At 37.7% G+C, this 13,777-nt stretch overlaps 1 protein-coding gene across 2 annotated transcripts in view; it reads left to right on the top strand.

Moving 5' to 3' along the window:
- Nucleotides 1-13,777, top strand: part of col2a1b (collagen, type II, alpha 1b) — a 51,771-nt gene that overhangs the window by 25,262 nt on the left and 12,732 nt on the right. For both annotated transcript variants that reach the window (XM_008408501.2, XM_008408500.2), the window contains 14 exons: nt 406-504; nt 1,717-1,770; nt 2,892-2,990; nt 3,219-3,272; nt 3,637-3,690; nt 4,053-4,106; nt 4,234-4,287; nt 5,124-5,168; nt 5,929-6,027; nt 7,748-7,855; nt 7,950-8,003; nt 8,188-8,241; nt 8,376-8,429; nt 8,620-8,673. In XM_008408501.2, coding sequence (XP_008406723.2) covers nt 406-504; nt 1,717-1,770; nt 2,892-2,990; nt 3,219-3,272; nt 3,637-3,690; nt 4,053-4,106; nt 4,234-4,287; nt 5,124-5,168; nt 5,929-6,027; nt 7,748-7,855; nt 7,950-8,003; nt 8,188-8,241; nt 8,376-8,429; nt 8,620-8,673 — 936 coding nt within the window. The remainder of the gene's footprint in view (nt 1-405; nt 505-1,716; nt 1,771-2,891; nt 2,991-3,218; nt 3,273-3,636; nt 3,691-4,052; nt 4,107-4,233; nt 4,288-5,123; nt 5,169-5,928; nt 6,028-7,747; nt 7,856-7,949; nt 8,004-8,187; nt 8,242-8,375; nt 8,430-8,619; nt 8,674-13,777) is intronic.

The raw sequence follows: 13,777 nt of genomic DNA, 5'->3' as shown, positions 1-13,777 counted from the left end.
ACCTCAAATCAGTTTTTTACTCCTGAGTTAATAAAAATTAAGGAAAATATTCCTCTCCTGTTTCATTTGGATTTCACTCTGATTTTCGCCACCATTTAATGTACTTCTGCTTTGTGGCCACCAGATGGAAGCATAGTTCACAACCCCATCATGCCTATATATGACCTACATATGCCATATCACTTAGGCCAATGTCTCATCTAACATTATCTTCTCATAGACAGTTTCATTTAATATAAAATGAATCCATCACAATTTAAGTTATTGATTCAGCAGATCAATAAAGAACTACTGCTCACTCTTAACAGGGAAGCTTATTTCCTTAGAGGTAGAAAGGAAGTTGTGCCACCCACCAATTTGGGCCTAACTGAATGGTTTTCTTTTTTCCCTTTGCTTTTTTAACAGGGAGCCCCAGGTGAGCGCGGACCCCCTGGGGCCAGTGGTGCCAAGGGAGCCACTGGTGACCCTGGCCGTCCTGGAGAGTCTGGTCTTCCTGGTGCAAGGGTAAATTACGCTCACAGTGTTCTGTCAGTTCGCACTTCACAAATCCCCCTGGTTAAATCCTAATTAAGTCTTATTTATAGTTCATCACCTAAACATCTAGTTTACAACATGACCTACTTTTCATTCATTCATCATTTTAAATGAAATAAAGCCTTTAAAAATATGTAGAGCATGACATCATTCAGTCGTTGGCCAGCCAATTATTTCATGTAATAGTATTTGCAGCCATGCTCCTGCAGCTTATTTACAACAGTTTAATTATTTCTTCTCTTCTCACTGACAAATAAAAATATCAGTAAAGCTGCTCTCATCCACATTCACGCAGCTACAGTGGAAAAAAATTATTTAGCATAATTTAAACGCATCTGTGTTGTTGTTTTGGTTGTGCTTGTTAAAACAGAACATGAAAATCTACTGCTGTTCTCACTCCCTTCCTGCAGCAGGCTCCGCTGTGGAAAGAAGTGAAGCTGGATTAAAGTTTGGCCTAAAAGTCTCTGAAAAAGCCAACATATTCCTAACACTTACAGCTGCAGCAGGAAGTGTGTGCAGCAGAAGAAGCAGCCATGTGTACAAACTTGAGAGTTAGCTTCACTATCTTAGCATTTAAGTTGATGTCATATTAAATAAATAACAGCAAATACTTGGTTACTTTTAGGAGATAAACAAAAGAAGGTAACATGCTATGAAATACAATCCATTAAGCAGGTGCAATTAAAGTCAAAAGCAGACTTAATGCTAAGTTTTGGCAAGGATTTCATGTTTGTCTTGACTCTTCTTAAATTCTTTCTCTCAGCTTTTTTTATTCACTCTGTTGGATTGTAGCTTTCAGATTTAAAACTCAATCACTGTACACAAGGTGCTGCTCTTACAGCAGGTAGACAGGACATATAAATCAAGCTTGTTCCTCAAAGCTTGATCAAAATGAGTAATTTTAATTCTCACTTACGCAGCACTTTTTCTAGCTCCTGCAGTGATTAAATCGCTTCACACTTGCATAAACACACAGTGTTGTAGTTGCCTTCCTTTGCTCTCATTCACGTGTCATTTTCCTTAATTATTGAACTGCTGCTTCCTGCATAAATTACCGGTCTAATGTGTAAATGCTGTTTTCCACAGGGATTTGTTTTTTCCTACCAGCCGTGTTTTGTGTGTGTTTTAATAGAGTCATCTCTTGGTTCATCTGTTTTGTTTTTTGTTCTCGATCTCTGACAGGGTCTGACTGGTCGTCCTGGTGATGCTGGACCTCAGGGCAAAGTTGGGCCTTCTGTAAGTGCAATCATTTGTGTAACAGATGTATGAATGTGTTTCAAGTATTCAATTGTTTTTTATTATTATTGTTAGCTCGTTGGAATTATTAGTTGTAATAATGACTTAAACAAAACCTTGACGTGCTTTAAATCTAAGATTTAACAGAAAAGACAATTATGTTATTAATTGTGGATGAACTCTATGTGCTCCTATTTATGACATTATTGTTCCATTTAATCATTTATTACTTTATTTCTCTTTTAGTTAAGAAATTTTGTAAGGCAAATCACAGAAATATTCAAATCTTGAAATGCAATTTAATTTATCTGTACAAAATTTTCCAAAAACATCCAATGACATTATATTTTCAATTATTTCGATTCTAAACACTGTTTGGACCAACTCAGAACAAATTGTTGGCAGATATTTTTATATTAAGACATAAAAACACATTTGCTTACAAAATGATCCCTTTTATGTGATTCCATTTTGCAACCAAACACAGTAAGGCATGAAACGATGCAAACTGAAATTACAAACGGCTAAAATGACCAGAACAAAGAAGAAATCACAACAAATAACAGTTTTCCACCAATAATAAGCTTCTTTAAAGTTGTAGCAGTCTTCTGTAAACTCATATTGTCTAAATAAAAATGAGAGGTGGTGAACATTTCCACTTACGTGCGTTAATATAATTTAGCCCCGTAGAAGCTGCAAACAACTGCAAGGTTTTGTCTCTAATAGAAGGACTATATCATCCGCTAAACAATAAAAGAAAATTTAATGTGTTTATATTTTTTTTAAGCAAAAAAAAAAAACAATTTGTTAGCCCATGCATGCGTGTGTGTGTTTTTAATATCTCATATAAAACAGCCAGGGAGGGACTTGTAACTCAATAATAACTGTACGAAATGTTCACAGCCATTATTCATCTGCTTCATTGTGATTATTGCCACAACTTTTACATGAAAACTCACTAACAAATCATTCTGACTCCGCTCAGACATTTTCTGTCTTCATTTTGATATTTTCCCTCAACATTGGCTTCATGTCACTGCATCCTTAGCTTTTCTGTCACATCTAAAACATTTCAATCTTCATCCGCTCTTTGTGATTTTGATTTGATTTGAATTTGCCAGGGAGCTCCAGGTGAGGACGGACGTCCAGGACCCCCCGGCCCTCAGGGAGCCAGAGGACAGCCTGGTGTTATGGGGTTCCCTGGACCCAAAGGAGGAACTGTAAGTATTACAAGCATGCGACAAGATGATTTATCTGGTCATTATGTCGATGACTTCCTGAAAATATATGCCTAAAACAAAATCATACAGTAGACTGGATTAGCATCATCTGACTTGCTCTGCTGCACCAACATATGCAGCTTCTCCTCTCTATAAATAGGTGCAGCACCGAGCTCGGCCGCAGTGGCATATTGACTGACAGGTGCTTCTTATTTTTATTGTTAACAGGGTGAATCTGGCAAATCTGGTGAGAAAGGACTGGCCGGAGCTCCTGGTCTGAGAGTAAGTTGATGTTTTCTTTGTTTATTAATATGCAAAAATTATTTTTTGAGGATTTTAAGAAAGAAATGATATTGCTAGTACCACATAGTGTCTGCTTAAAGTATCTTTCACAAAGCTCAGTATGAAGTATTGATTAATTGTGCAAAGCAACTATTTTTAGATTATTTTCAGTTCAAAGCTCAGCATTTTGCACATCTTCTATTGTAGGAGTGAATTGCATTGCAGTTCTATTAAACTCTGACTTTGACTCGGCTGGAGAATTGTGTTAAAAAAGCTCAGTTATACCTCTGAGATGTCTGTCAGCTAATAGCATCACCTTTGGCTTTGGCTAAACTCATGATATCTATCTTTTCACTCTCTTCAGGGTCTGCCCGGAAAAGATGGAGAAACGGGCGCGGCTGGACCCCCTGGCCCTGCTGTATGTATCTTCATCTCCCCACCCGACTCTGTTCACCTTCTACACTGATGCTATCTCTTCTTTTTCTGAGTCTACACTTGGAAACATCATTCAGTATCTCAATTTCCCCAGACTAGGTCTACAATAGCTCTGTCTGGAACAAAAAAAAAAGTCCTTGACGCTTACGTCTGAGCATTATGGGATGGCAAAAGTGACTCACTGACCATCAGCTAACATGGAATGGTTTATTTTCAAGGCATTAATATATATTTCACATAAAAAGAATGAGAATTAGAACATTTATGGCATCATTGAAACATGTTTTGATATTTTTTCATCATCATAAAGTCTACATGAATTGCATTAATTGATTTTGTGTTTAGGGCCCTGCTGGGGAGAGAGGAGAGCAAGGACAGCCTGGTCCCTCTGGTTTCCAGGTACGTCTATACTTAATTTATACTTAAATTCATTTATTCAGCTTTTTGAATTATACAGGTTCCATAGTTAATTTACTGGATTCAGGAGTTCATCTACCAATCGTCTCTTCTTCTTTTCTGTGTGCAGGGTCTTCCAGGGCCTCCTGGTCCTCCTGGTGAGGGAGGCAAACCGGGAGACCAGGTTGGTACAATTTTTTTTGGGTACAGCTGAAAGGTCACAACTTGTCCAGTAGCACAGGAAAACAAGCTTTGTATGGAATTTGCAGAAACGTTCCTACATCTTCCTGCAGGTATATACTGGTCTACAGTATATAGACCAGTATACTGCACTGGTCTGTACTGCACAAGTGACACCACAGAATTTACTCTAAATAATAACATGTGTTATGGTTTACAGAAATAAATGAATCAGTGAACATATTTCTTTTTCTCTAAAGTTATGTTTAAAAAAAAGTTCAAACTGTGTCTTTTTCTAAACTCCTGCTGCAGCTAGCTGTGCTACATTGCAACGCTGGCTTGTGTATAAACAAAAGGTGGAGATTTAGTTTTAGCCATCACTTCATCAAGTGCTTTACAAAATATGTTAGAATTTGCATCTAAGAAAAATTTACTTTTGCTGCAGCTTAGTATTTCAACAGGAGAGTTTTTCTTGCTCTATAAAGTTTCTTTTGCCTCCAACGTAGGTGGCTGCTGCCCCTTACTTTCCATGCTAATTATAGTGCCAGGAGAAAGAGCAGCAGTTTTCAGTCAGAAGCTTAAACTTAAACACAGTTCATCTGTACCAGATACTGCAGCTGCTTTAACTTTAACCAAGTTCTGTCTGAAAAGGTTTGACGCCATAATCAAAAAATAGAAATAGAAATAGCCTATATTTTTTAAAAAGTTATCAAGTACCTCCTGTTAACATGAGTCAGAGAGCATTTATATAACAGCAATATATTTCTAGACTCAATAGTTGCACTGTTGACACTCAAGCATCCTGATCTTCTGCTCTTTACTGTCTGCTTGTCTCTTTAGGGCGTTCCAGGAGAAGCTGGAGCTGCTGGTGCCACCGGACCCAGAGTAAGTCCCTTCGATTTCACTTAAACTGGTCGGTCATGTGGTTATCGCAAAGGATTACAGAGATGTGTCATTAAAAAGTTATGGTCAATTTCAGATATCTGATTTTTGACAACTTTTTACCTGCCGATTCTTAGTTGGGCCAATTTCAACGCAAAAAGACACAAGAACAGCATCGAAAAGCATTTGGTTGTCATTAGTGATATTACAAGCAGAGGCGATGTTATGTCTTTTGTGTGTGCGAGAAAAATCACAGTAAAACAAGGATATTTCAAAGTAAGACTTGCAGGATTTTAAGCTGTCTTTAGATTATTTATATTAGCCTGATTAGAGTGGTTAACATTTCTTGGTGAAATTCATATTTGCTTTAGCTCTCAGATTTCCAAAAGGCTGTAAACATTTTATGATGAGGTGAAAAACTCAATATGTAAAACAGAAGAAACTTACTCAAAGTCCTGTTCTCTCACACTTTCCGACATCCTGAATGAACATGTTTTATTTTCTTTGAAACTACTTCTTACATGTCTGCTCTTGAGTTCATTTGTAAACCTCCGCCACTGAAAATAGCTAACTTTGAGTGTTTTTTTACTCAGTAAGGGCATCCAAACCGTAGATTTGCCAGGGTTACATGTCAGCTCATACATAATGTGACCTCCAATCAATAAAGTATTTTAGCTTTTAGTTTACTTATCCATTTCTGGCCAGCAGTTGATTTTTCTGTGTGTTACTGATGGTTTTTAATTGTTGCTGTGCCCCTTTTCAGGGAGAGCGTGGTTTTCCAGGAGAGAGAGGAGCTGCTGGACCGCAAGGTTTGCAGGGACCCAGAGGTCTGCCTGGGACTCCTGGAACTGATGGACCCAAGGTGAGTTCAGACCAGGACTGTTATCCAGTCAACGGGTTTCGATCAGGTGCGCCTACACAGCTGGCAAACATGTTACTAGGTATCTGTATCGCTGGAACAGCCGACACAGAGCAACCTGAGGAGATGAGTGACTGACTAATTACGTCTTCTGTTTTTGTGTTTTATATCATTTTACTTTTGGTGATTTCCTAAGAAAGTTATTGGGAGAGTTACCTCACCCCAATCGAGTTCTTAATTGTCTGGTGATTTGTCAGAAGATGACAGTCTAATGGAAGTCTAAATTACCTCTGGGTCATGAAACAGCACCCCCGTTCAGTATTCTTGATGACGAACATTTCATTTCATAAAAGGGAATTAACTTTGTGGTGCCTTAGTGACTCTGAGGCAGCTCTTACCAAATTATAGCTCATGGGTTTGACGTTATTAACAGGGGTTCTAAGGGAAAAACTCTGTTGTGTTTCTAATTGTACCCTGAAATTCAGAAAATAATCCAAATTGAGTTTGACAAAACATCCCTGCTGCACAGTTTGTAACACCAGAAAAAGTTGTTTTACTTGTGCAACGGTTAGAGTTCCAGCAAACGTCCAGACTGGGATTGATGTACTTCTGGACCTTATTAATCTCTCCCTTTTGCTCATATTTCTTTTCCTAGTTTATGTAATGTCCAATACCATCAGCTTTCATTCTGTCTCTGCAATAAAAAACAGGAAACCTCAGTTTTTGAATCGAATCATGCGTTTTTGCATCTCTGTCAACTCCTTCTGCAGCAGTAATTTGTCACTAGTGCATCGAGGGTGGAAAGAGCTCACAGCAGTAGCGGCTCTCTATCGTTTGGTTTATTATCAGCTCAGATTTTAATCCCAGTTTATAGATTTTTTTTTCCCTGTGAGGTCAGACAGGAGGGATAGAGAGGATGAGGATTAGAGCCAGCATGAGTGTGATGATGGCGATGGGGGTGGGGTGAACAGACATTCTGTAGGTGGTATTAAAAAAAAAGAAAGCAGCAGATTTATTGCGCAAGCCACACTGCTATGTACGTCACTCGCTTGGCCTTGAGTAAACAGTAGCTTGAAAGTACCCAAAGGAGAAATTGCTGCAGCGTGAGCCCGGCTGTTAGCCGTAATAACACGAGATAGGATCGAGATACGGTGTGCATCTGAAGCCGAGCAGAATAGATTCTGTATAAATCTTACAAGTTCTGACCAGGAGTGGGCCTGATGCAGCCACTTCAAAAAAAAAATCAAAGACTGCCTTTTTCTTAATTTGTTTTTTTGCCTTTGATCTTCACAATAGAGTTTGTCCTGACAAGAGACAGCTTTCTTTTACTGAAAGAGCAATAAGGGGCTACATATAACTTTAACTTTATTTGTTGTGATTTGGATCAAGTTCTTTTATTTTTCCCATCCTTTTATAGCTTTGGAAACAAAGCACCACATCAGAAATGGGTTTGGTCCTTTGTTGAAGCAGACAAATTTTTCTTTTCTTACCCTCAGATGTCATCATTATTTCATTATGTTTTCAACCAAAAGTTTTATCAAAAGCAATTGAAAATGTGTCAGAAAACACAGAAATCTCTTTTTGAATTAGATGTAAGCACCTGGTGCAGAAGCTTTCAGAGAGTTATTCATGAACTGAAAGCTTGAAGTAAGTTTTAGTGACTATCTCAACTTACTGCTGCTCCTAGACTGAACTGTCTGCTTTAATCCATGACCCCTAACAGGGAGCCATTGGACCTGCTGGAGGCCCAGGAGCTCAGGGTCCCCCAGGCCTGCAGGGTATGCCAGGAGAGAGAGGAGCTGCTGGCATTCCTGGACCCAAGGGAGACAGGGTAAGCTCTGATGGGACCATGTCTTTTAAAAATTAAGGATATTTGGACATAACACATGATTGATTGATTATCTATTAACCTCTTCTCCCTGCAGGGTGATGTTGGAGAAAAAGGACCTGAAGGTGCTCCCGGCAAAGATGGCGCCAGAGTATGGCATAGTCACTTATTTCATTTTTTTTTAAATGATAAAACTTTGTAAAAATAATTTAAAAGGACAAAACAGTTTCAATTGCCAATGTTTAAATGGCCTTAAAAGTAAGAATCTTCATTTTTCAGCACTCAGAACAAGCTAAATATTGTCTGGATCAATTGTTTTTCTTTCTGATTTGCAGGGTCTTACTGGTCCAATTGGTCCTCCTGGTCCTGGTGGTCCAAATGGCGAGAAGGTAAGTAATATTTCTTTCTTTCTGAAAGCGCTTTATTGCTGAAATCAACAGTTGAAGCTATGAAGCAGCCACTGACTGCATATTAACAAGTTCTTTAATGTGTTTTGCTGGTGATGTATATGTGATTCTTGTAGGGTGAATCTGGACCTGCTGGACCATCTGGAGCTGCTGGTGTTCGTGGTGCACCTGTGAGTGTTGCAGTTCCAGACAGTTTAAGTTTATTTAAAAAAGAAACAGTTTCAGCTGTACAAAAAGGTGCATTAACTGTACTTGAGTTAATTATTTAGGATCTTTCATTAGTCATAATATCTTCTTTGATGACTGGGAGAACAGAAATGTTCTTTCAATAAACGTTTTTGCTTCATCTTCATCTTTCAGGGAGACAGAGGAGAGACTGGACCTCCTGGGCCTGCTGGGTTTGCTGGACCTCCTGTAAGTTTAATTAAAAACAAGAACACAGTTGTCTTATATTGTCTTCTACTGGGAAATTTGACTTAAGAACAAAAAAAATATAGAAAAAAATTAATTGTTAGAGATTTCAATCCCATTTTAAATTGTAATAATTACATCTAAACTAGCATACAACTTGATTTTATTTATGATAGTAATGTAAACATCTAATGTTTGAAAGTGAGAAAGACTGTGATAGCAGGTCAGTGTAGAGACTCAGATGTTTATACTATTGCTTTGCTATTGTTTGATGTGCAGAATTACCTGACTGAAATAAGCAAGACCTGAAAGGAGCAGGTTCAACATTAGTGGTGCTTTCACAAACATTTGCCACACAATTTGCATTAATTTACCACCTTCTGCACATTGCCAGTTAAAAATGTCCGTGGAAAATGTTCCGCACATTATCCAAGATCCACTAACTGGTTTGGACAGTTAGTGGATTCGGTAAGTCAGAAAATAGAGAAAACCACAAGTGACGTAAATGTCGCTTAATTCTGTAAATGGAGTCCATATTGCCCTATTAGAAAGGATGCTGCTACCTTTGATGTTTTGTTGTTGACTTCAAATAGTCCACACATGGGGTCCATAATTTTCAAAAGCAAAATTATATATTTAATTTTATCAAAGTACCTGATATATTTCAGCTTATTTTACTCTTGAAAGCTGAGCATCTTCGCCTGGGTATCTTCTGTATTTTATGTGCTTTTTTTTTTATGCACCGAGTAACTGTCCTAAGACGGTTGTTTTCAGAAGTGTTCCTGAACTCTGCTCTCCATGGGAAGAAATGTTTTTGTTTGTGCTGCAGTGCAGCCTGAGGCCCTTTAGATAACAGGCACTCCGGATAGATTTTCCATTCGCCACCTTGCCTCTTGTCCCCCTGAGATTTTTGATGTTGTGCGATTCCTTTGATGATGATGATGATGATGATGATGATGATGATGATGATGATGATGATGATGATGATGATGATGATGATGATGATGATGATGATGATGATGATGATGATGGAGCTGGAGATGATGTGACTCCATTATAGATGGACACATCAGACTATTTTGTCATACCTACAGTTAAAATTCATATTTAGATATACTAACTAATTATATTATTTATGTAAACACCCAGATTCTTCTATAGAATCCAACCCTATTTTTCTAAAACAGAATACATCCTTAATACAGAATAGGGGAAGATACACTTCCATCACATTAACAAACTTCTATTTTGTTTGATATCTTTTTTACATTTTGAACCATGATGAAAAATAATGAGTTCTTATACTGATTCAGGATGTGTGTCGGGTTATCATGATCTTCTGCACACCCCTAAGCACAGACTGATCATATTTGTGTGTACACCCTACTACACAGTTGTGGAGAAAGTACTCAAAAAATGTACTTAAGTAAAAGTACAAATACACAGACAAAAATGTACTCAAGTAAAAATAAAACCACCACATTAACATTTGTACTTAAGTAAAATTAAAAAAATACTGGCTTTTAAAAACACTTAAGTATTAAAAGTAAAAGTACTTGCTGAATGCATTACCTAATCCCTAATGCAATATTATTCAGTGAACCGATCGTATTTAATTTGAGTAGATTAGAAATGTGCCATTTTAATGAACAATGCCACAGGTAAAGCATGTTTTTATTATGTTTACTCTCTGTAAAATAGTTTAGACTTAGATATGTGATTCTATGCATCATAATTTCAGGGATGGAAACATCTTGTTTCTTGTCCTAACAACATGAACTTCACTTTTTTTTGCCACTAGTGGCTTTTATTTTTAAACAAATCCAACAGAAAGGGGATGGAAAGAAGGTGGGGGGGAGGACATGCAACCGAGGAGCCACGTAGCAGAGTTGTAGTCAAGATCACCTACCCAAGACCAAGTCAAGACCAGCACCCTGCGCTATGTGACACAAAAAAATTAAGTTTTACCTACCAAAATTGCTTCCCACATTCCCATAAAACACCTACATATTAAATACTTAGAGCTGAAATAAATGTAATCAGTAAAGATCTGTCCAGAAGAATCGGATCATTCCTGAATGTCATATCAATGCAGACTTTGGTCACAGCGTTGTCCCATATTTGCGACACCTCAGTCAACACCTCCACACAATAATTCAGTGCATGAGTGACAACTTTTTTTCATCGCAGATGCAACATGTGTGTCTCAGTCAGTACAACTAGCTTTGCTAGCATCATGTCCACGGAGCTTACCTTTCTTTAAGCTTTCCTTCCAAGTGATGCTAAAAGTTGGACGAAGTCCCACCGTCTGTGAAAGCGAAGCGCTGCTTATTTTACATGTCGCCATATCTTATGATTTATGCAGCGCTATTATATTACTGACGATTAGACAGACGTCTTCTCCTGCTCAGAGGAAACCACTGCTCATTTCTTGGAGGTCCGAGTGCGACTAAAGGGGGAGGCGATGGGTGACAACAGACACTTAAGTCACGTTGTTGCTCAGATTTTACGGCGCGACCTTAAGTCCCTTGAACTTCACATTTTAACGGACAAAAAGCGCAAACCGACTTGGATGTAACGAGTAACGCGACACTTTTGTAGAAATGTAGTGAAGTAGAAAGTACAGATACTTACTGTAAAATGTAGTGGAGTAAAAGTAGAAAGTATCCATTATTAAATCTACTTAAGTAAAGTACAGATACACAAAAATTTTACTTAAGTACAGTAACGAAGTACTTGTACTTTGTTACTTCCCACCACTGCTACTACATTCATTGATACTGCAACCAGATTGCTATACTAAGCCTTAAAACACAATAATACGTTCAGTCTGCTAGGAGTTCCTTTCAATTTTTAGCTCAGATCTTACACAATTTCAGATCATCTCAATTCAGTTTATTTGAATCTCAAGGTAATTTGCAAACATTCATACACAAATATATTTGTATGTATACAGTAGACACAAATATATGTCTACTGTCTACATACATTTTAGACCTAAATTTAGTTCAAACCCATCTAAGTTACTCCAGTACAGTCCAGTACCATATTCAGATCCAATTTCATAGTATAATTAAATATCATCAGTGTCACTTCATTATTTACTATCAAGTGGTAGAAGTTATCTGTCTAAGGAGGCCTAGTCAATTAACAATCAGCCTTAGCAAGCATGCAGCGACAGTGGAGCGAAATCACTATGTTACTATCTTATCTGAATAAAGACCAACTGTCCACAAGATGTCACTTTTTTAGCTTTAAATGATAACGTCATTTTTTTAAAATATTTTTTAAATATTTTTTTCAACTATAATTACTAAAATTAAATGTCTAACAAATATATTAGCCTCCAAATTCTTAAAGTAAATTTCTTCAACGCAATTTAAACTTGAAACTGCACACCTCCTTATCATCTTTATGATGATACTGCATCTTTACTGCACTGAAATTAGTTTGGCATCATTTGTCATTCTATGTGTTAATGAGAGAAGACAAAAAGAAGTTGCCATTTTGATCACGTAGAAGTGAAAATCCAGGTTTCATTAACTTTCCTTTCTCTATCAAATAGAGACGTACGCCACATTATAACATGACATCTACCTGACACGTCATTTCCTTTTTATTGACACTATCTTAAAACCCTCAGATGTGACGCTGCCTTTGCCAGTCTTTTCCTCCAATTTAATTACGCTGTCTTGTTTCTTTAGTGTATAATTATTTGGAAAGATATGAGTTTACAGACTGTCAGAAGCCATAGCTTCTATCATTTCATTTATTCTTACACTCCAGACAGAAATCCCTTGAATGGTTTTCATAAGTCACATCCTTTCAAATGGATTTCATCAATACATTTGTTAGAACAACATTTATCTCAAGGCATTTTCCCCTACAGAATACAACTATGATCAATTATAGATTTTATGTCAGCCTGAATACTCCTGCAGCTCTGTAAATATTCTCCATTCACAGCTTACATACTGTAACATCACGGCTTATCACCCAAAACACTGAAAACAAACAACCAAAATTTTGTGCAGTTTTTTTTTTAAAGCTTGTGTCAGTTTTTCTCTGGAGCCTGTCACATTTTTAATCAAGTTTTTTTTCATCAAAGAAGTACATATGCCACTGTCGTTACTGGGCTGTGCAAAAAGATTGATGCTGTTTGAAGCATTTCACATTTTGTAAAGTTGCAGCCACAAACTTCAGTGCACTTCATTGAGATTTTATGTGATAGACCAGTGCAAGCTGGTGGTTAATTGTGAAGTGAAGTGGAAAGAAAAGGATTTATGGAGAGTTTTCACGCTGAGCTCTGTGTAGTCTGTCATCCAAAAACGTAAAGACTGTGGCATAACTGCAAACCATCCAAGACGTAGCTGACAACCTAAGCTGACAGTCCAGGCAAGGAGAGCATTAATCAAAGCGCCGTCAAGATGCTTATGTTAACGGTGGAGGACCTGCAGAGATCCACTGCTGGGAGAATCAGTCCAGAGGACAACCATTAGTCATTCACTCCACAAATCAGGCTTTTATGGAAAAGTGGAGAGCAGAAAGCTATTGTTCAAAGTAGATTACAAGGGTTGCCATTTAAAATGCACCACAAGCCACATAGATGATGAAATAAATATTTGTAAAGAAGTGGTCTGGTGAAGGGATAACAAAGATTAAAAACCTTCACAACATCTTGGATACACTTTCTCCGCTGTGAAGCACGGGGATGGCACAATCATGCAGTGTGGAAACTATTCCTAACAGAGACAGCAGGACATTAAATAACTTAAAATTTAGGCAGAGGTTCACCTCCCAGCAGAACAATGACCCTAAAAATCCAGACTGGACTAAAACAGCATATGTGAATAGAGTTTATACCAAAGCTAGAATAGAGTTTATGCATATGCTAGAGTGGCCCTGTCAAAGTCAAGAACAATTGGGACTTTGAAAATTGGTCACAGACCCTCCTCATCCAATCTGGCTGAGCAGGAGCTTTTTGCAAGGAAGAATAGCCAATAAAATCTAGTCTTTATGTTTTGTAGAACTGATAGAGACACATGTCAGTATTGAGTTTTGAGTCAGAAGAGCAGAAACCAACATGCAGAATCAACTGATCACTAGT

The sequence above is a fragment of the Poecilia reticulata genome, chromosome 5 (genome assembly GCF_904066995.2).
Source record: "Poecilia reticulata chromosome 5, P_reticulata-male-v2, whole genome shotgun sequence".
Lineage (NCBI taxonomy): Eukaryota > Metazoa > Chordata > Actinopteri > Cyprinodontiformes > Poeciliidae > Poecilia > Poecilia reticulata.
The sequence above is the reverse complement of the archived record's forward strand: the minus strand, read 5'-3'. Positions and strand labels throughout refer to the sequence as shown.